The 24,417-nt window shown below is 35.6% G+C and overlaps 1 protein-coding gene across 4 annotated transcripts in view; it reads right to left on the bottom strand.

Annotated features, from left to right (window-relative positions):
• Positions 1-18,582: 18,582 nt before the first annotated feature.
• The window catches only part of KCNT2 (potassium sodium-activated channel subfamily T member 2), a 344,600-nt gene continuing 338,765 nt past the window's right edge, over positions 18,583-24,417 (bottom strand). For all 4 annotated transcript variants that reach the window (XM_045982454.1, XM_045982456.1, XM_045982455.1 and 1 more), the window contains one exon: positions 18,583-21,118. In XM_045982454.1, the coding sequence (XP_045838410.1) occupies positions 21,007-21,118 (112 nt within the window). In that variant the 3' untranslated portion in view covers positions 18,583-21,006. The remainder of the gene's footprint in view (positions 21,119-24,417) is intronic.

A 24,417-nucleotide genomic window follows, 5' to 3' on the forward strand; every position in this document is an offset into this window, starting at 1 on the left:
TATAGTCACTCCTCAGGCATCTGATCCCATTTCCCATTTTGGGGAGTAAAAAAATAGAGAAACTTGGATGGCTACAGCTTGAATTGTTTTATGTTAGCAATTACATTATTTAAAGTGGAATGCAGACCTAGAAGCACACTTTGATAAATAAGAGCTTCCCTACCATGCCAGCACCAATTTATTGCCTCATAGTCCCAAATCCACTCTTCATAGTCTTGTCTGTAAAAACAGCCCTGGCCCTTTAACTATTTCTTTTCCAGCTGGCAAGACATTTAGATTTGTCCTTAGAAGGCTCTGGAGGGATACTGGATAAGGACAAGTTTGGTTTTGGTTTTGGTTTTCTTCTTCCTGGTTCCCATGTACTCTCCCCAGCAGGCTGCTCCCGCACGCATTTCTCAAACTTCAGATTCCCCCGGGAATGGCTTGCCTACCTTCTGCTCCTGCGGTGAACAGCTTCTCCAGTAATAGGCTTCTGGGATGCACGGCTGCCTGCAGCTTCTCCAGGCAACCCCTCCAGAAGCTTCAGGACACAATGCTGTCTGCAAGGCATCTCCCAGAGAAGTTTCTCAGGCCTCCCTCTGTTGCAAGTTCTGAAGCCTCGTCACTCTCTGAGGGCAGCTTTCCTGGGTACCCCCAAAGGTAGATTTATAGCAAGTTCTGCTAGGCACCACAAAAAATTCTCTGTCACCAGTGAGCCACAGCTGTTGCCTTTTCCAATAGAGTTCTGTCTTAGTCTTGACTTGGTGTGGGGTGGGGGGGATGGTTTTTTGGGTGTCCCTATCTCAACCCTAGGGATGATGATTGCTCCTCAATCCATATTCTTCTGTCTTTATTTCTTCACTAACCAATTCCCCTACTATTTCAATCATCTGTTATCATTAAAAATTCTTTATATTAAATTTTCCCTATTCAAGTTACAGTGTGGTTTCTCTTCCCTGAGTAGATCCAGAGTGATACAGAATTGATACCAGGATTGGTTCCAGGAACTAGAACTGTCAAGATGGGACTTTGCCATTGGTTCAGTCCTATCCTTGAACTTGAGTACAGTTCTGATTCCTTGCCAATAACAAATCAGTTATTAGTATTCCAACGACATGCAGTAGCATCACAATGAATCAAGCCATACCCTGTGACTGAGTGTGCTGACTCATGAACTTAACCACAGTACCTTGGGAGTCAAAGGAAATCTGAGGAATGCACTTGAGGATTATCACAGTAATGATGTTCAGGGTGCAAGATGAAGTCTTTCGAGAACACTTGAGGGTTCGAGAAAGAAAATGACAAGCTTGGGTCCTCTGAACTCTCAGCTCAAGTCACATCCTGATAACCAGGAGTTTCCATGTCAGTCTTAAAGAATCTTTTAATTTTTGTAGCCACATGGTTTATGTTGCCAAAAATCAAATGCAAAATTGTGGGCTGCTGGATAACAACAGTGGAATTCACAGTCTCACCAAGTTTTCCATGTAAAAATTAATCATTGAAACCTATGATAGGCAGATGGCTTGAAAGGTTGGGTCGTTAGTTTTGTGTCAACTTCAAGGGTGTTGTTGGATGAGATTTACACTTAAAATAGTAGATTTGGGGTAGAGCAGATTGCCTCCATGATTTGAGTGGACTTCATCTAATCATTTGAAGGGCTCTCCTGAGCAAAATGGAATTCTGTAAGGGATGGGTCTTGTCTTGAATTGCTGCTTCAGCTCCTCCCTGGGTCTCCAGCCTGCCCCCTCAACCTACAGACTTGACTTGCTCGCCTCCATGATCATGAGTCAATTCCTTACAATAAATCCCTTCATTAAATATAAATATAATATAAATAATATAAATATAGGTACAAATATAGAGATGGATAGAGATATAGATCCATGTTGTACTGTTCTGCTTTCTTTAGGGAATTCTGACACAAGAGGATATTCAATTTCCTTGAGACTCATCACAATCACTTCTTGTTTCTACTAAACCTATAACGGGTGTGTTATTTCAGCAAGCTTCCAGAAGACAGGTATATACTATGCTTCTGAAAGAAATAACTCAGACACTATAAAAATTGCAAGATGTATTTGCAATATATAAGCCTGGGGAATGTGTGGAGGCAAATTCTAGGGGGGCTAGACCAAGGGGTGAGAAATGTTACAGTAGTTCATGCCAAATTATTAGATGTAGGTGAATTTACAGCAATTCCAGGTTTAGTGTCATAGCTTATAGGTAACTTGCTTGGCAGACAGAAATATGGACTCAGTGGTATCTTGTATTTAATGAGACTGAGGTGCCTGAGCTTTCCAAGCATAATGCGGAGGAATGAATAAAACTAATCCCTTCATTAAATCTCAGCTTTTCAGAACTAACTCTGGATTTAAAGGCGATATATCTTTTGTTATTACAGCCACATAGTCAATATCCGGACTTATGGAGTTCTTCCTTAGTACCTAATTTGTTTAAAGTATTCATCTCCACTTTGAATAATCCTTCCCTAGGTGCTTGTTTTAGTATTTCTTTGCAAAACACAGAATGTTCTTCCGTATCTCTGAGGGATTTTAACTGTTCTATTAAACTGAGCACATTTATCGATGTCAGAAGATTCATTGATCTGAAATGAAGATTTTTTTCAACTTCTGAATTAGTGTCAACTTTACATCATTTGTAATGTAGTGCATTTTATAATAACATTATCCTGAAGTGACATCTTTTTATTTGATTTATAGTCCAGAACATGGTGTTGAAAATTTCCTTGCTGGATGATGAAATGGGAAATTTTCTCCTTTTGTCAGGTGTTTTGGTTTTAATTATTAATAATATCATGTTTTAACTGTAAATTTTAACTTTTTAAGCTCTTATGCTTTTTTTCTAACAAAGCTTAAGAAAGTTCTCTATATGTTACCTATTTTTAATTTATAAATGCTTTAAAGTGTTCCATTCTTTTCTTGCATAAAATGATTTATTTGTAGTAAGTTGCTATCAGAGTTTGCTTTGTACCATTCCTTTATTTTAAAACTTTTCCAGCTAAGTCATTTGGACTGAGAGAACAAAGAATCATAGGGCATACAAATCCAATTTGAATAATTCATACTAGTTGTTTAACTTGTAACAGAATTTTGGGAAGGAACACTATGCCTGCCTTGCAAATCTGATGACTTTCCATATTTAAATTAAAAGGTTTGACAATTAACAAGACAAACTATATGTGAGAGGAAAATATGGTTAAATATTAAATACTTAAGGAGAATGTAGACTTCATTGCTTCAGAAATAGCTTCAAAAATAGTTTCAAAAATAGGTCACCCATGTCCTTAAAAATACTTTTAAAAATCATATCAAAATTATGTATACAACAAGAAGAATCATGTTATTCAATATAAATTTCATTAATAAAATAAAGTCCAAACATTCTTAAACTATGAAGTATATACTACTGTATATACAACTGTAAAAAGTATTTTTTAGAGCCAAAAGCACTTTCCTGAAATTAATGAATTTCATTAAATAATATTAATAACATATTTTTATTTCTAATGCATGTTATAAATTTTGATTAAAAACCATGAATTAGCTAATTATTAAGTTTTAGGTAATTAACAAAATGAACTATGTTTTCTCTAGAATTATTTAACTAGACAATAATAATTATGAAATAAAATAAGAACAACGTATCTTTTATTCATAAGACAAAATTATGGAAAGTAATAATTTTAAAGAAATAAAAACTGAAAAACTGTTGTCTGTCTATAAGACAAACGATTTCCATAATGATAAGGTGAGAGTCAATGAGTAATTAAGCAATCATTCAGATGTTTCAACAGGAGGGTCGGGGGATGGGTTGACAATCTGTCAGCAGCTGATGTGCAAAAAGCTTTATGCACCAAATTATAGTTACTGGGATTAGGAATTTACAGAGGACAATGTACCAATAGTACAAGTTAAATAAAAAATTTACAATAACTTTTATAAATGTTGGACTTTTTTTTTAATATTTAAATATCACTTTATTTATTTATTTATTTTTTTAATTCCTTTATTTGTTTCTTTACAGCATAACAGTGTTCATTGTTTTGGCATCACACTCAGTGCTCCATGCAGTATGTGCCCTCCCTATTACCTACCACCTGGTTCCTCAACCTCCCACCCCCCCCACCCCCCCCCGCCCCTTCAAAACCCTCTGGTTGTTTTTCAGAGTCCATAGTCTCTCATGGTTCATCTCCCCTTCCAGTTTCCCTCAACTCCCTCTCCTCTCCATCTCCCCATGTCCTCCATGTTATTTGTTATGCTCCACAAATAAGTGAGACCATATGATACTTGACTCTCTCTGCTTGACTTATTTCGCTCAGCATAATTTCTTCCAGTCCTGTCCATGTTGTTACAAAAATTGGGTATTCATCCTTTCTAATGGAGGCATAATACTCCATTGTGTATATGTACCACATCTTCCTTATCCATTCATCCGTTGAAGGGCATCTTGGTTCTTTCCACAGTTTGGCGACCGTAGCCATTGCTGCAATAAACATTGGGGTACAGATGGCCCTTCTTTTCACTACATCTGGATCTTTGGGGTAAATACCCAGCAGTGCAATTGCAGGGTCATAGGGAAGCTCTATTCTTAATTTCTTCAGGAGTCTCCACATTGTTCTCCAAAGTGGCTGCACTAACTTGCAATCCCACCAACAGTGTAAGAGGGTTCCCCTTTCTCCACATCCTCTCCAACACACGTTGTTTCCTGTCTTGCTAATTTTGGCCATTCTAACTGGTGTCAGGTGGTATCTCAATGTTGTTTTAATTTGAATCTCCCTGATGGCTAGTGATGATGAACATTTTTTCATGTGTCTGATAGCCATTTGTATGTCTTCGTTGGAGAAGTGTCTGTTCATATCTTCTGCCCATTTTTTGATATGATTATCTGTTTTGTGTGTGTTGAGTTTGAGAAGTTCTTTATAGATCCTGGATATCAACCTTTTGTCTGTACTGTCATTTGCAAATATCTTCTCCCATTCCGTGGGTTGCCTTTTTGTTTTGTTGACTGTTTCCTTTGCTGTGCAGAAACTTTTGATCTTGATGAAGTCCCAAAAGTTCATTTTTGCTTTTGTTTCCTTGGCCTTTGTTGGACTTTTTTTAGAATGCCTTCAGTTGTTAATTAGTATAAACATGAACAACCCATCAAGATCTAATTTCATACCTATATTGCATCCACAGCACAACTAAAGGTATGTCTAGCTCTTCAAAACACAATACTGAAGAACTGTCATATTTTAAATTTAGGGGAAATGGTCTTTTGGTGCTTGTTAATGAGGGAAAAAAAGACAAGAAGAGCTTGCTGGAGCCACTGGAGGACCATTTTGAAGAAGAAGACATACCTTTAGTGGACTGTGGAAGTGTAAGTATGTGTAAGTATGAAATTTGATCTTGATGGGTTGTACATGTTTATAGTAATTAACTGCTGAAGGCATTCTACAAAAGGGCATAAGATCTTGACTCCCATCTCTTCAAGTCTCATCACATCATTCAAGTTCGCAATTTTATATTAAAAAAATCTGACTTTAAAAAATTTACTAAGATGTAATTAACATATAACATTATTTTTGTTTCAGATATACAACATAAGGAGTGTGTGTGTACATTAAGATGTGATTCCCACAATAAATTTATAACATCAATCACCATACATATTTTTCTTATGATAAGAACTCCAAAGATCTTAGCAATGAAAAATCTGAACACTATATTCTTCTAATGTTTTTGCATCTTAGACCTTAACAGCTGTCATGTGAACTTATAGTGTTTTGACATCATTGAAAAGGCACATGTTCCCTGAAATTGTACTCAGTGAAAATAACTTACCCTAGCCCATGCCTTGTAATACCATTGATAGTTATGATGTGAAGAGTCATGTGGGTAGCTCTGATAAGGTGAGAGTCAATGAGTAATTAAGCAATCATTCGGATGTTTCAACAGGAGGGTCGGGGGATGGGTTGACAATCTGTCAGCAGCTGAAACATGAAAAAAGATACGATAAATTTTGAAAAAGTACAGAGGTGGCAGTTATTATGTGCTGAATGTTTCTGTCCCTCAAAATTCGTATGTCAGATCCCTAATCCCCAGTGTGATGGTATCTGAGATGGGACCTTGAGGAAATAAATTAGAGGTAGATGAAACCATGAGGGTGTGTTCTCATGATGGCATTAGAGACCTTATAAGAAAAGACACTAGAGAATGTTCCATTTTCCTTGTGCGTGGGCTAGAGTAAGGATGCATTTTCCAACAATTTGAACAATGTGGAGTGATGGTATGTGATTCTAAAAGTAAAAGATAAAGGACAAGTTGTTGCTCTGTTGGCATCTCTCTGTTGGATCATTCGCTCTAGTGGTTGCCACAATGTGAGCAGCTCTATGGAGAGAATCACAGTCACAGAGGTAAAGCAAACTAGAACATTCTTTTTCTTTTCTTTTCTTTTCTTTTTTTTTAAGATTTATTTGACAGAGAGAGGGTGTCCAAGCAGGCAAGCAGGGGGAGTGGGAGAGGGAGAAGCAGGCTCCCTATTGAGCAGGGAGCCCGACATGGGGCTTGATCCCAGGACCCTGGGATCATGACCTGAGCCAAAGGCAGATCCTTAACCAACTGAGTCACCCAGGTGCCCCTAGAACATCCTCATTTGTCCTTGAATCCAGGAAAACAAGTGTTTCCAGAGTATGCACCAACATTTCTCTGTCAAGGTCACTAGGAACTTCCACAGAGCTAAATCCAATAATCACATCTTGGTCCTCATCATATGTAACTTATCAGTGGTAGTTGACATAGTTGATAATTGGATTTTCCATCCAAGAGACCTTTTCTTTAATTTATTTATTTTTTTCAGCGAAACAGTATTCATTGTTTTTGCACAACACCCAGTGCTCCATGCAATACATGCCCTCCCTATTACCCACCACCTGTTCCCCCAACCTCCCACCCCCGACCCTTCAAAACCTTCAGGTTGTTTTTCAGAGTCCATAGTCTCTTATGGTTCGCCTCCCCTTCCAATTTTTTTTTTTATAAACATATAATGTATTTTTATCCTCAGGGGTACAGGTCTGTGAATCGCCAGGTTTACACACTTCACAGCACTCACGATAGCACATACCCTCCCCAATGTCCATAACCCCCTCCCCCTCTCCCAACCCCACCTCCCCCCAGCAACCCCCAGTTTGTTTTGTGAGATTAAGAGTCATTTATGGTTTGTCTTCCTCCCAATCCCATCTTGTTTCATTTATTCTTCTCCTATCCCCCTAATACCCCATGTTGCATCTCCATGTCCTCATATCAGGGAGATCATATGATAGTTGTCTTTCTCCAATTGACTTATTTCACTAAGCATGATACCCTCTAGTTCCATCCATGTCGACGCAAATGGCAAGATTTCATTTCTTTTGATGGCTGCATAGTATTCCGTTGTGTATATATACCACATCTTCTTTATCCATTCATCTGTTGATGGACATCTAGGTTCTTTCCATAGTTTGGCTATTGTAGACATTGCTGCTATAAACATTGGGGTACACGTGCCCCTTTGGATCACTGTGTTTGTATCTTTAGGGTAAATACCCAGTAGTGCAATTGCTGGGTCATAGGGTAGCTCTATTTTCAACATTTTGAGGAACCTCCATGCTGTTTTCCAGAGTGGTTGCACCAGCTTGCATTCCCACCAACAGTGGAGGAGGGTTCCCCTTTCTCTGCATCCTTGCCAGCATCTGTCATTTCCTGACTTATTAATTTTAGCCATTCTGACTGGTGTGAGGTGATATCTCATTGTGGTTTTGATTTGTATTTCCCTGATGCCGAGTGACGTGGAGCACTTTTTCATGTGTCTGTTGGCCATCTGGATGTCTTCTTTGCAGAAATGTCTGTTCATGTCCTCTGCCCATTTCTTGATTGGATTGTTTGTTCTTTGGGTGTTGAGTTTGCTAAGTTCCTTATAAATTTTGGATATTAGCCCTTTATCTGATATGTCGTTTGCAAATATCTTCTCCCATTCTGTCAGTTGTCTTTTGGTTTTGTTAACTGTTTCCTTTGCTGTGCAAAAGCTTTTGATCATCCAAGAGACTTTTTCAGTTGCATGGGAAAAGGGTAAAATTAAGGTGGCAGAGTAAACCTGAGTAGATGCCTTAGAGAAAGCTTTTTTTTTTTTTTTTTTGCTTTCTGGTGAAAGAGGACAGAACCTAGGCACAGCAAACAAGACTACATAAGGACTCAGTTAACTTCCTGTTCTTCCCATATCTTCAGAATCCATGAATAATAACAGCCCATAAACATTAATATAAGTATAAATCAATCATGGTTTAGATGGGCAAAGAGACACAAAGAATCCACCTACTATTTCAAAACAGAAAGTTCCAAAAAGTTGCCCACATTAAGTATGAGCATGAAAATAAATGGAATTGCCACTGTGCAAACATAAAATGAATGGGAAAAGAAATAGAAGACATAGACTGAGGACAAAGAAAATGATATAAAGGTGAAAGGAGAATGTGCAGAAGGAATAACTAAAAAGACTCGTGTGTGGGCACTAATGACCATTAATAAGGAAAAAGAAGGTGATATTTATAGACAACAATACTGTCTTATAAACATCAAATTTGCTGACAGACTAATTATTCACATGACAAAAAATCATTACGTGGTATGATAGAGGTGTTAACTATCTAATGCTGCAACGGCAATAGTATTGCAATATGTAAATGTATCACATCAACATATTAGACACCTTAAGCTTATACAATGTTACATGTCAAGTATGTCTTAATTTTTAAAAATGGTGGGAGAGAGGATCTGAATAGTCTGCAAAAGAAAGTCAAATAATCTAATCTCAAAGGACACAAAAGAGAAGAAAAAAGACTTATCTGAAAGGGCTCATAATAAGAAAGAGCATGTTCTATGAGATGAGATTTCTTCAAAAAATGAGTTTCTAAAAGTATCAGATGAAAAATGAGACCACAACAGAAGGAAATTAATTGAGAACCAAAAGAAATTACAAATAACAGTTGTGAAAAAGAGAGAAAAATAGAGACAAAATCAAAGACTAAATTAGTTACCTAGAAGAATGCCTACAAAAATCATATTGAATGCAGAGGAACATTGTGAAGAAATTAAACTTATAAGAGAGAGAAAAAAAGTAGAATACATGACAGAAAAGATGCTTAAGAATAATTTCATTCCTTAAAAGAAGAGAACAGAACAAATAAATATTATAAAAATAGAAGAGAAAGAAGTATCCATTATGTAATAGAAGGTATTCTTGAAAGAAAAACAAATAGGTCAATTGAAAGAGGTTACAGTGTTTTGTTTAAAAAAAAAAAAAGAAGAAGAAAGAAAAAGAAATTGACACAGAAAATAAATACCAGGACATATGCTAATGAAGTTACTGAACTTCAAAGATAAAGGATTTTTTTTTTTTAATATCCTAGCAGAAATATCATGCCCCTTGCAAATAAAGATTAACAATCTTATCAGGGTGGCCCCAGGCTTCCAGATATTTTCCACTGACACATCTAATGCCAGAATGCCATAGAGCAATCTCCACACAGTCCAGAGGAAAATAAAAAGCAATTCAAGAATGTTTATTATAAAATCCACAAAGCTGTCATTCAAATCTAAAGCAATAGCAGACATTCTCATACACGTAAGAGTATACCAATGAGACCCACTAAAAGATGTGGGCAGAGAGGTTAAAAAAATACATATATGTATAACATATGTATATATATATATAACATTTGAAAAATCAAGTACTGATCAGAAAAACCATGGTAAAGGGATTTTGCTCACTGATGATAAGGATTTATTTCCAGATGAGATTAAGCAGCTGCAGGAAGATAAATGCTATAAATGGTGACAAATTTCAAAGTAAAACTTTTTAAAAAGAGAGAGTAAATGGGAAAATATATATATGCATTTATTTCTGTTTTTATTAATGAAGAATCTTCAGTCTTTATTAATGAGGATTCAAAAGACATTGAATTTGGTACATTAAGAGTGAAACTTTTTATATGTTACTTAAAGTTATACTAAAGAACCAAGAGAATACTTTTAAGTAGTATAACTAACATATACTAGGAGATGAAGAAGAAAAATGTTGTGTGTTCTATCAGATTTTGACTTTCCAAAATGTCCATCAGAAAAGCTAATGTTGATGTTTAATAAGCAAACTTCTGTGTCAGATCGACTATGATAAAGGAGATACTGTTTTGCCAGAACTTGAGTAGTGTCTCAGAAGGAGAAAGTCAAGTTTTAAGGCATGGGCTGGATGCTATAAAGTAGTTTTTCAAGGCTGGGAACTGACTGGGATTCTGTAAAGTTCATGACATGAAACTTGCATTCTTGGACACAGAAAGAATCTTAAAGTGAGTAATGACGAGTGGAGAGCTAATTATGATCATTGCTTTTCTGGTTCATAATCTTTACTTCAAGAAACAAACCCTTTCTGGAGCAAGAATCTAATAATGTTTGCCTAAGGCCAATGTTTTTTGATACACAAAAACGAAAGCATGCTATGTGCTGGAGTTGTTCAGCACAGAGATGGGAAACTATCTTGGGGCCAGAATTTCTTAGCATAGGAATGGAAAAACAGACTGGTTTCAGTTCTCATTCTCCTCTTTGGTTATTCTTTAGGGAGGATGAACTATTATCATCTGGAGACATGATCAATCCAGATCTGCATTGGTGTTTAACACATCACCATCAAGTATGGAGTTTCTGATGACAATGGCTCCATTTCTAAGAGTCATGTCATATTTTTTTTTTCTTTTCTCTCTTTTCCTTTGTTGTTGTTGTTGTTTTCCTCCTCCCCCCCTCCTCCCCTTCCCCCTCCTCCTCCTCCTCCTTCTTCTTCCTTCTTCTTCTTCTTCCTCTTTTTTTGAGTACATTTATTGGATCATTTTATGGAACAGCAACTGCAATTTGCACTTAAAACTTTGGAGATAACACATTTGAGCAGCATAACAGAGATAAATACTGAGAACAACTAGGATCACAGGTTATAGTTTGTTTCTAGCCCAGTAACCAAGAGAGCCCAAATTAAGCCAAGACTATTTCCGGAACAAGAACCTGCTGCCTATGTACAGAAATAGAAGCCTAATTATTAATTCCATGATTTCATTGTTTGTTTTCCAGACCTTTTTGGCAATACTAAAGCCTCCACACAAGTCTATAAGGTTTTAAGTACAGCATTCTTCTTGTAAGACAGTTCATATTCAACTGCGAGAGGATCTGAGTTATGTCTACAGTGACTCTATTTTAAAACACAGTCAAATGGTTTCAAAAGTTGAGGGTGATGGGAAATTGGTACTAATATTCAGAGTCAGATGTAGATTACAGTGTACAAATGAAGGGTTGGCCTGGGGTTTCCTGTGGTGACAGAGATAAACAAAAATAAAGGACACATAAGATTAGTCGTGGTATCTGGCTAATTTCTGAGCAGGCACATAGAGTAAAGCACATATCAGGGGACATCTGTTTCCCAAAAACAAAAATTAATTTTCAGAGACAGTAGCAGCTTAAATATTTATTTAAGAAACAAACAAACAAAAATAATAATAATGCTGGCTAGCCATTAGAATGGCTTAAAGATCTTTAAAACATGTACAAAACCTAGATTCTACCCTCAGAGATCTTGATTTAATTCATTTGGAAAGGAGTTTGAGCACTGATATTTTTTTAAAAGTTCCTCAACTAATTCTAACTTGCAACAAGGATGAGAATCACTGGCGTAAGGTTATAACACACAAGGAGAGCCTTTAATATCTAAATCTTATCATCCTTTATTAGAGTTCTCTTTGTATCTAGAATGTGGCTGAGAAGAACTGCAAACTCAGTGACGTCAGCAGGGAAAGGAGGAATCCCAAGGTGGCAAGACTAAGTAAAGTATCAGCTCCAAACCCTTCAAGTCACATTACTATGTTATCTTCCAATGAATCAGGTCTCATGTTATGAACTGATTTCTGAAACAATCTCGCTGGCAGTGATGAAATCAATCCTGAGTTCCTGGGAATGAAACTGGTAGGCAACCCACCAAAGTTCTATTTGATTTGTAGAACCTGAGTCAAGTAACCCATGAGAGTCTTCAACATTGACTCCACTTCCATAACTGAAGACGATGATAGAATCACCAGTCCTTTGAATAAAGGTGAGGTCCAGTTCACCTGCCACCTGATGTTGTCTACTTCTAGGCCATTCTTGTTTCCATAGATGCTTCTCTTTTAGACAAACATACTCAACAGCATATTCTTAAGCAAAAGGTACATTCTCTCTCTGAGAGGGATTTTTGCAACCAGATTTTATTTTATTTATTTTATTTTTTGTAAACGTATTTTAGGATTGGGTTTCCTCCCTATGGATCAATACTGGATGGTAATACTACTAATAAATACAAATGGAGGCAAGAGGCATGAAGAAGTACGGATACAATGAGAGTGTACAAAGGGAATACTCACTAGTTTATCATTAACTATTAGCAATGATATTGTGAGACCTTATTTGAAGAAGTACTTCTTATGACTTACTTCAAAGATACATCTCAACAAATATTTTTTATAATTGAATGGTTAGATGGAATGAGTAGGAATTAGATAGCCAAAGTTAGGAGGAATATAATCTGAGGCAGAAGAAACGGATTTGTATCTTCTCTAGAGAAAATGCGTGTAGCATGTTTGAAAAACTGAAACATAGTGAACGAGAAGTGAGAAGAAAGAGGTAGAGGCACGGGCCAGATCAGACCTATTTGGCCTGCTAATTTGTGTCTCTGTTCTAAGACTAATGAGAAGCCTCTGGATGATTTTAACTAATAATCAATTTAGATTTTTGAAGAGTCTTTCTGATCACAATTTGGCACATTCCCTAGAATAGCCCAGGTAAAGGCTAGTGTCTGAGCACTCTGGTGTGAGAAACCATTGGCGAGGATATAGAATGTGAGAGTCGTTCAAGAGGAAGAAGTAACAGAACTCAGAAATTAACTGATGGGAAGGAATAAAGAAGGAAAAGAGGAAAATCAAAGATGGCTTCAGGTTTGCCCTTGAGCCTGCAAGGATCTCTTTTTTGTTCTACTATCAAAGAGTAGCCTAGTGTTTGTACCCTGTGAGCTAATGGCAGTCTGATTGGTGTAATAAACAATGGTCATGTAGCTATATATATTTTCAACAGAGATTTATTTCTGCACTTCTGAAGTCTTCATGTGGATCATTTTTCAGTTCATAACAACATACAATTGCTACATAATAATTTTAAGATGTCTAAATCTATAGCAATTTTCTCCTACAAAAAATCATTCCCAATTTCATCACTCAGCTACCAAGGTCAGTAGTTTCCTGCTCCTCAGAGCCTCTGACAGAGCCAGTGGGAATGAGCACTGCCTCCAACAGGGAACTTAACATTTACTACCTTCAGCAGAGCCTTCTGTGGCTTTAAGCAATCCTCCCTTTGCATCGGACTGGTAAGAAACGGACACAGATACAGCCATGTTAACAAGATCAGGGAGTTGATGCTGGGTGACAAACCACATTTTTAGGAGGTCAGAACGCCCCACCAATCTGTTTCTGCATGCCCGGGTGCAAGAGAGCTATGTCTGTGAAAGCAGATACAGATATAGCTGGATACAAGATGTGGCAATTACGACACAGGCAAGTCTGCAGAGTGGTCAATATCATATACACAAAACAAATGACTTACCCTTGATCATCTTCTGCATCCTGCGATTTATTCTGTGATGATATTGGAAGAGTTACAAAGAAACAATTGTAATTTGTACTCAGATGAAAATCATCTTCTATCTGTGATACAAAAAGACGTTAAATTACTTCACTAAGTTAGGTCGATGTTATATGAGTTTTGTAATTGCTTTGGTGGCTATTTTATATAAAGAGGTAAACAAAAGGAAAATGTTAAGGAATACTGAAAGATGCCAGGGAAGTTTGATTCTTTTAATATTGAAAAATTGCTCTGAGACCATATCATTATAAAGTAGGCAGATCTTATCAATATCTTGTAATAGTGGCTCTTTAAGAAAGACTTTACAGGGGCACCTGGGTGGCTCAGTGGGTTAAGCCACTGCCTTCGGCTCAGGTCATGATCTCAGGGTCCTGGGATCGAGCCCCACATCGGGTTCTCCGCTCAGCAGGGAGCCTGCTTCCCCCTCTCTCTCTGCCTGACTCTGTCTACTTGTGCTCTTTCTCTCTCTCTGTGTCAAATAAATAAATAAAACCTTTTTTTAAAAAAAAGAAAGACTTTACAAATAGTACAGAAGCTATTTTGAAATACAAAGCTTTTGCTCTTAACAGATTCTTAATAATACACTTTTAATGGTTTGTTACTTGCAGTACATGGATATCAATACCCCAAAAGGACTTAAGGAAATCATTTTATTTAATGATTATAAAGTGATTTTTAGTTTTTAGAACTATCTGATAAATATCATAAGCATATTAGCAAATAGGTTAAAAAACGTTTTAACAGATTTCTTGTTTCAAAAATAGGTGCCCTGGAATATTTACATTTCAAAGTGATCAAAGAACCATCTTCTCTCCTGCTCATTTAGACTTTTCCCATTATAACAATGATTCAGAGGTAACTGATTACTCTCCCTCTTGCTTCAAATTGGATTGCAACTTGTTTCCTAGTCAAGGATAAATCTTAATTTCACTAAAGTGAGAAATGAGGATTGCCCACACTAAGTTGGAGGATGTGAGTAATTCAAAATAAAAAACTTTACTCCTTTAGTTAGAGATAATAAATCAAGCACAGCTACTTAATTATTTTTAGCAACATGTTTTCCAGTGGAAATTTCAGTCATTTCATAGTCATTTCACAGCATGTTTTTTTGCCAAAAACATTAAAAATCAATTAGTTTTCATTAAAAAGTGATCATAAGATATTCTATTTTCAAAATCAAATCATTTGTAGCTTAGTTGGTGCAAAACATCTAAAACTAAAGTATTTTCCAAGATTATTACTGTTTTCTCAACTTTTTCTGTCCAAGTTTGAATTTTTAGTTAAGGTAATACCGTTTCTGTAATATTTATGTTGCTTTAATGATCTGGACATTTTTATTTTTCCAGGAAATATACATTTATAAAATCGTTAACCTAAAACTTAAGGTCACCTTCTTCATTGGATATTATTCTAGATTAAAATAATCTTTTATTATATTAAGCCATGAGGTTATGGCGTTTATGCATTACTGCAGTATAGCCAAACATGTCCTGCCAAATATGTATCACAAAATGCCAGTTCCCTTGTGAGATCCTATGACCATTATAGGCTAAGTGTTTGTGTCTCCCTCAAATCTGCATTTTGAAATCATATCGTCTAGTGTGATGATATTAGGTGCTTTTGGGAGATAGTTAGGGTTAGATGAAGTCATGAAGGTGGTGCCCCAAGAATGGGATTAATGCCCTTAAGAGTTTCAGAGAGCTTGCTTCTCTCTACTTTCTGCCCTGTGAGCATTCACCAAGAAGACAGCCACCTGCAAACCAGGCAGTGGGTTCTCACCAAATGCCAAACAAATCTGCCTTGATCTTGGACCTCCTAGCCTTCAGAACTGTGAGAAATAAATCTCTGTTGTTTAAAGGCCCCAGTCTATTGTATTTTATTAAAACAGCCCAAGCAGACTAATACAGTAAGTGAATAAATTTTATGTTGGGTTTCATCCATATATAATTTAGATAGTATTTAGATGAGATTTTGGACTTTAGACTTTAGAGTTGATGCTGAAACAAGTTGAGAGTTTTGGAACTGTTGGGATGCAATGACTATATTTTGCAGTTAAAAAAAAAAACCATGAGTCTGGGGGATGGGGACAGGGATGGAATGTTCTAGACTTAATGTTTATATCCCCCCACCCTACAAATTCATATGCTGAAGCCCTAGCCCCCAATGTGATGACATTAAGAGCTGCAGTCCTTAGGAGGAAATTAAGATTTGATGAGATCACAAGGGCAGAATTCTCATAAATAGGACTTGGACCCTGATAAAAGTCCCAAGAGAGTTTGCTTCCCTTTACTTTATGCCATGTGGGGATCCAAGAAGTGAGCCATCTATAAACCAGGAAGCGGGTCCTCACCAAACACTGAATCTGCTGATGTCTTGATCTTAGACTTCTCAGCCTCCAGTACTGTGAAGAAGAAATGTGTGTTAAGCCAGTCTACAGTATTTTTGTTCTTGCAGCCCAAATGGACTAAAATTGATAGACTGACAAGATTTCTTTTGTGAGTTTCATTCTATGGTCTCCATTCAAATTTAGAATACAATACATTTGATGCATATTGGCATAATTTTTGACATATGGCAATCATTAGTATTAAAGTGTACTTACAAGTTAAAAATGATTCCTTTAGCCTCTTATAATTTATTTGTGCCCTGTACAACTAAGCACTGTATTTACAAACCTCAACTTCAGTACTTACCTCAGGTCTAGTAATAACATCTCATAGCCCTGTCTTTTGAAAGTTGAGAGTTTTCAGAGAAGCAAATAAATGCTCCTGTTCCAAGACCATCTCAAGCTTTCTTATTCTATATGAATATTAATAACATACAGATCTAGGGAATGATAGTCCATAAATTTAGGAATGTTTCCTTTCAGAGTTGTATTTAATTTTCAAATGCAAAGCTATCTAGCCTGGTATCACATGAGATGAAATGTATTTTGTATACAGCAAAAACAGGGAAAATATGAATCTCTGTGTAGAACTATAAACTTCTTCAAAATGAGACTAAATTGCAGTACAGTTCGTTAAAGATCTCTGCTATATTTATACTTAGAAGGACAGATCATTATTTTGTTTCTATTGAAACATTTTTAGATATAAAATAATTCTATTGTGTGTAGTAAGATAGAACACAGACTTTAATTATAAGCCAAATAACTTAATTTTTTTTTTAGGACCACTAGTATAATATTACATTGATCCACAATAATTAAAGCTGACATGTCCCTCCAAATAAAATAGGCTGGAAAGCAATCCTACTAAAAACAACAACAACAACAACAACAAAACAGAGAAGAGCAAAATGAAATAAAATGGTCTAATGCTTCAGAAGATGAAGTCTTAATTTTTTAAAAAATATTTTATTTATTTATTAGAGAGAGAGAGCATGAGTGGGGAGAGGGACAGAGGGAGGGAGAAGCAGACTCCCCATTGAGCAGGGAGCCCAGCGGGGGACTTGAACCCACCTGTAGCTCCATCCCTGGTCCCTGGGATCATGATCTGAGCCCAAGGCAGATGTTTAACTGCCTGAGCCCCCCAGGCACCCCAAGCGTGGTCAATCTTAAACGTTTCCCAGCGGATGCTACTTAATGTGTTGAATTTTCCCCAAATCTGTCCTTATACGTTGCAGTTCTTGAAATTTGATATCATTATCGCAGACTTAATCAAATTGAAGAACAGCTGATTTGTACATCGTGTCTCAGCCAGGATTCAATCTAAAGAAAGAAACCACACAGTGATTCAGACAGATAAAGCTTAATGTAGAGAATTATTCGCTGTAGCAGAGCTTTGGAGCAAGGACAGATGGATCAGTAGTAAGTAAAGAGAACTTGAAAACAATACGGCAACAGCAGCCATAAGGAGCATGAGTCGTCATTAGAGTTGAGGCAGAGTGCCCCACAAAGAGACCCCATGACTGATATCAAGACTATTAGAGGTGGAACAGCTGTGGCTCACAGAATTACCGAAGACATTGTGGTACTTGCATTGGTAGAACCTGCTGGAAATTTCAGAAGAGTCGCTCATGGGGAATGTGTCACTGGAGGCACTCAAGGATAACAGCATCTGAGGGGCTGCTGAGGGTGGCTCCTGCCCCTGAGGAGGTGGACTGGAGAAGGGCAGGTGCATCAGAAGTCTGGGCTGGAAGCTGCACCAGCTGCAGGAGCCAGTCCCTTGCACGGAGAGAGCAGGTTACTTCCGGGATTTTTCGTCCATGCTTGTGGGTATTTCCCAATATGCAGAGCAGGCTACATAGGAGGCAACAAAAATCCCCAGGGATCTCTCCACCATGCTGCTCTGAAAGGCCCGGTTCCCTGGTCTGTCTTCCTTCTTTTCACTTTTCAGTCTTCTGATGCTTGTTTGATAAATAATATCTAGAGTTTATATCTGTCCTTAGCTGGAGGAATAGGCTTCATTTTCCTGGAGCCCAAAGTCTATCTTTGCATTTAAATTTTGTTTTCCCTCTAACCAGTGCTTTTCTGGTCTTTAAATTAGTGTACTGGGACAGTATTCTCTGGTTCATAAAAAAATATTTCTCTTCTAGCACCTACATTCATTCTTTTCCACCTTCCTTTTCTTTTCTGCTTTTCCCTCCCTTCTCTTTGTTCACTTCTCTACCTCCATCCTCCCTGACCTTTCCTTCCTCCCTCCTTTTTTCCTACCACATAGTTATTCAGAAATTATTATATTAAGAAGTGATTCAGCGGGTTTTTTTATGGTTATTTTTTTCAATGAGATGGCCTTCATGTTTATGTTGGTGTTTCTTCATGTTTGTATTGCTTTATATAGAAGTGACAAAAGGAATTTTGTAGTTTCAGAACAGAATTGGTTAAACAGTTGAAGTTTTGGCAAAAAACACCAAGGGTTTTCACCATCAGAAATAATTTTTATTATTTATTTTAAGCGATTCAAGGTAACTGGTAGCAAAATGGTACATAGACAATAAACAGAACCGATTCCCATAAGATTACAAGGACTATTATTGACTTTATGTTTTATTTTTGTGTGCAAGTTAAGTATTTTTAAAAGGCAACAGTTTGTTAAAAGGCTTTTAGAAGCATTTTTTATGCTTTAAATAACAGAAAACTAATAAACTATCAGTATTATAGCAAGCTGTTATGAATTGTGTCAATTATTAAATTTGGGCTAATGTTCATAATTAAAAATAATTCTTGTAAAATTTATGAAACAAAACTTTTAGTTTTGTAGGAAATATAATCATGTCCTAGCTTAGAGTCCTAGTCTTGACAACGGTCAAAATGCAAAAATACCAAACTTGAGATCTCGTGGGGAAATAGAATATTCATAAAATCTTACATTTATTCCTAAAAATAACTGTAATGGAGTAATGAAATGGCAACTCAAAGAAATATCACATTTGATTACCGATGTGCAAATATAAAATAAGTTAATTAAATCCGTTATTGTTCTCTATTACATATATTAGTTCAATCTGCTTTTAGTTTGAATAATTTACAGGTGAATATATAAGTTTGTCCAGTATATTTCACATTCCTACAACGTACATGCATGAATATGCATACAATCTTTGTTTTAAGGTCCGCTTCCAATTTCAAGTAACTTGTTATGAATTCTCTACTTCCCTGTCTGATTAAAGAAAGGTAAAGATAGGCTCTCCCTGTTTTAGAGGAAATTCTTGGTGTTTTTGTTACTTTAAAATGAGAATAATGGAAAATACTAAAAAACAACAATAACAAATAGGCATTTCATCCTCTCTAAGCCAAATTATACAATGGCTATCAACTATAATTTCAGATGTTAGGACTTACGTTTTCATTTCTATAGAATTATTTGGGGAGTTTTAGGCTTTCTTTACTTTTTTTTTTTTAAATTCTTCTACTATCTTTCCAACTTATCTGCTTCTTTGTGAGAAGGAGGAAAATGTCCCTTTCTAGTCTTATATGTCCATTTTTTTGTGAAATTAAAATTCAATGTCAGACCAGAACTTTTTTAAGATTCAAAATTAGAGGAAAAATAACTTTATAGATTTACCGATGTCTCTCTCATGGGAATACCTTAACAGATTCCAGTCACCTGGTAAACTGTGGTCTTGTGCTTCTCAGTCTGTTTCTGAAGGGGAATAAAGCAATAAGATAATACCAAGGATCAATTTATACTTAATTTATAACTATAAAATTCTTCATGATTTATATTACATTTCAATGGCAAAAACTACCTATCTTCACGACATGTTTTTTCCTCACAGTGTTAAAACCTATGTCCTACAGATGATTTTTAAATTAAATCAAATTGTTTAACATACTATTGTTTTGTGTATGAGTATTTCATTACAAAAGCATAGAGGACTTTAAATGTTTTGAAATGTCCTTTTACTCCATAAAAGGTATAATTTTGCCTGTTTGAATTTTAAAGTATCTTTCTAATGAAATATGCTATATAAATTATAAAAATGTTAAAGCTCAAGAGCCTAATGAAAACCAATACTGTATATTTCAGTTAATGTTTCAATTCTTGGCTTCAACTGAAGTCAACATATGTGTTTTCAGTATTTTCTCAGGCATTCTTTTAGGAGAATAATAAATATTTGATTTTTAACACTTTTCTTGGCATATAATGTGTGTCAGACATTAAGTAAGCAAAAAGTTCAGGTACTTGATATTTTTTGTTTGTTTTGGTTTCCTCAATGTTATAAAACATGCTGTGAACATCTCAGATTCTAAAATGAGTATGATACCATATGAAAAGGCAACAAAAAAGGTTAAAATGATTTAAAGATTTATACTCTAAAGCAAACTGAGTCTTACACAAAAGTCAGCCATACAAGTTTGTTGGTTAATCTTTGTGTAGATGCTAGACATTTATGATGAACTCAATTTTATAAAACACAAGTTTAAAGAATATAATATGACTTTAATTTTAAGAGAAGCCACAAACTTCTATGTCCATTGTGATGCACCAAATACAGCTGGAGTTTTTTGTTTAATTTCATAAAACCTTAACACTCCTAAAAATTACCTTCATACAGTTTGGACTGTTGTCAAATAAATATCCGATTTAAATTTTTTGTTTTAATTTAGGTTTTTAAAATCATTCCACTGATGTCTTTCAGATATTAATAGGAGGCATACCAATAAGCAATACTTTAACTTTCAAAATAATCTATACTTCTAAGAGAATAGATTGCTTTTAATATGAGAGAACCGAAAATATTCTGATCGAGTTTCTTTCCTGCCAGCAGCATTCATTCTTCCCCTAAGAGTTAGAGTTGTTGCAAGCAAGATTCTTGTAGGGAAAAAAGGTCTCTGATTTTCCTTTTATCAAAGCTGAGTTTCCTCCCTTGAGTCTTGACCCATGGCATTGCAGATGCTGTTTTTTCGACTGGGTTCACTGTTTGGAAGGTATGCCAGCGGATCTGGTCGGATTAAGTATCTAGGGAAAGAAAACAAAGCAAATAGCTATAATAGTAAATAAAGGCAAAACGATTTCACACTTACACTTTAGACTGCTGCTTCAAATATATTTAGCTTTTAGGTCATTTAAACTGTGTCTATGCATAGCACCTGTAGAAGGACTCACTTCTTGGCTGGCCTATACAATTTGGCAGAACTTGTATTGTTTCTATACCTAAGCAGATTATGACAATATATGCTGATGAATCCAGAATTATTAATTTTTAATTGTGGTCCATTTCACCACCTTCATCTTATGTTTTATTTGTTTGTCTGATTTGATTTAGCATCCCTTTCCTCTGGCTATTTTTCTAACAAAGAGAATTAAATCTTAGCCATGATCCTTCTATTACTTACCTGCTCTTAGCCTTTTGATTAAATTACTTATTTACATATTAATAATTTATTTGATCTAAATAATTTCTATAGTCCTTTTAATTTAAATATTTCAGGATTCTAAAAAAGTAGTCATTTGATACATGCTCTGAAAAATATTATGTGGAGATAAACTTTTAATTACTTGGAAATTAGTCTAAAATTCAGGTTCTGCTATGGTGAACAACTACACAAAACAATAAAAAATAATTCTTAATTCATTTTACTGGTAAATGGGAAAATGTTCATCTGCCAAACTCATACATTTCAATAATGTTAGAATTTGTTTCAAGAGAGATGTTTTTCTTCAGACTCTCATATGACATGGGCTTCCAGTTCTTGAGCGCCTCTGGAAAACTATGTTGGGAACTGAGAAGGTAAAAATCACAAAGCTTAACCCCTGTCCTGCACAAGATTCATAGAATTTAATTTATAAAGCAGATATGAACAAGAAAAATAAATTCCAAACATCACAGAAAGAGAAAAAAAACAACAGTGAGAATTAGGGAATACTTAATTGAGAAGGTTGAGTTGAGCTTCTCTCTCTAGGCCTGCTCCTGAACTCTTTTAGAAAATGAATTTGACTTTGGGAGAATGGTTAAACCAGGAAATAGTGGAAGGTAAATTCAGGAAGAAAAGAAGAAAACAGCTAATAAAGGACTTTAAGTTTCAGGATAAAGTAGTTTCGATCTCTGTTCCAAAGGCAGTGGAAAGCCACTGACAGTTTGCAGAGAGAAAAGGAAAGTAAATTCGCACCATGCAGCATTTGAACAAAGTCTTGTTTCAGATGTAAATGAAACTAGGAATTCATAGTTTTATAGTAATTTGGGAGATACAAAAAATGAGTAGAAAACCCAATTTAAAGGGAGAACTCTAATGAAGATTGTACTTTTCTTCTTAAAAACCAAAGGAAAAATATTCATAAGATATGTTCTTTAATGAAAATGAGAAAAGGCAATTTAAGGCACTACAGTCTATTTTCTCCAATCAAATAAAAGTTGGAATGAATGTCCTTGAATCAATTAATTGGATACTGTTGTCTATGCACACTGCTTTATGATTACTTTAAATATCATCATTGTAGATTGATGAAGAAAACTAATAACTTTTTATTTGATAAATTGAACTTTTTCTAATTTATAAATTAAAAATATATAACATGTTACTTTGATATATTTTTAATATGATTGCCATTGAAGCAATATTCATCATTTATAATGTTATAGTGTGTTATTATTAACTATATGCATTACACTGTGCATTAGATCTCTATCTTTATTTCTTGGTACAAGCTTGGACCCTTAAACACCATCATTCTTAATCCCCCACCTCTCATCCCCTGGTAACCACCTGTTTTTTTTATGGGTTTGACTTTCTTTTCGGATTCCACATAAAAGTGCTATCATTCAGTACTTGTCTTTCTCTGACACCTCACGTCGCATAATGTTTTCAAGGTCCATCTATGTTGGTTCTGCAAGGTTCTGCAAATGGCAGAATATCTTCCTTAGTCATGGCTGAATAATATCCACTATGTATAATACCACATCTTCCTTATTCATTCATCCATTGATGGGTATTTGGGTTGTTTCTGTATCTGTTATTGTGAATAATGCTGCAACATACATGAGTGCACATAAGTCTCAACAAAATCTCATTTTCATTTCCTTTGAATAATATACCCAGAACTGGAATTGCTGGATCATATGGTAGATCTATTTTTAGTTTTTTGAGGAACTTCCATACTGTTTCCCATAGTGGCTTAATTCAAATTCCTAATTCAAATTCATAGGTTGGCCTAATTCAAATTCCCACCAACAGTGTACATAGAGTTCTGTTTTTACAACATTCTCACCAACACATGTTGTCTCTTGTCTCTTGATGACAGCCATCCCAACAGGTATGAGGTGATATCTCATTGTCATTTTTATTTGCATTTCCCTGACCATCAATAATGTTAAGCATCTTTCCATGGCACTGGGCATTCTCGTGGCTTCTGGAAACCAGTTTCTGCCCATTTAAAAATTTGATTGTTTGCTTCTTCGTTAAGTTCTGTTAATTCTTTATATATTTTGGATATTAACCCCTTATTTAAGATATGGTTTGCAAAACTTTTCTCCCATTCTGTAAGCTGTTGTTTCATTTTGTTGATCTGCTTTTGAGTTTGATGTAGTCTCATTTGTTGATTTTTAGTCTGTGCTTTTGGCATTATGACCAAAATATTATTGCCAAGACCAATATTAGTGAGTTTCTTCACTGTTTTCTTCTAGAAGTTTTATGATATAAGGCCTTATATTTAAGTCTTGGATCCATTTTGAGGGTTTTATTTTTTTAGTGGTATGAGATAGGAATCTAATTTCATTGTTCTGTATATGCTTCTCCAGTTTCCACAGCATCAATTTTTGAAGAGACTTTCCTTCCCCCATTGGGTGCTCCTAGCTTCTTCTGTCAAATATTAGTTGACCACACATACTAGGTTTTAATTCTGGGCTCTCTATTCTATTCCACTGATCTACCTGTCTATTTTTATGCCGTACCATACTGTTTTTACTATGGTTGTAGTATAGTTTGAAAGTGTGTATATATGTGTATATATATGGTATAGTTTCAAAGTGTGATACCTTTGGCTTTGTTCTTTTTTCTTCAGGACTGCTTTGGCTAGTCAAGATTATTTGCAGTTCCACATGAAGTCTAGTCTTGTTTCTTCTAATTCTGTGAAGATTACCTTGAGATTTTGACAGGAATTTTGTTGAGTCTATACATGGCTTTGGGTAGCATGACCGTTTTATCAATATTTATCCTTCTACTCCAGGAACACAGGAAATCTTTCCATTTCTTTGTGTCTTTTTTTTTTTTCACTTTAATTTATTTATTTTTTCAGCATAACAGTATTCATTGTTTTTGCAC

Source organism: Meles meles, chromosome 17 (assembly GCF_922984935.1).
Source record: "Meles meles chromosome 17, mMelMel3.1 paternal haplotype, whole genome shotgun sequence".
Taxonomy (NCBI): domain Eukaryota; kingdom Metazoa; phylum Chordata; class Mammalia; order Carnivora; family Mustelidae; genus Meles; species Meles meles.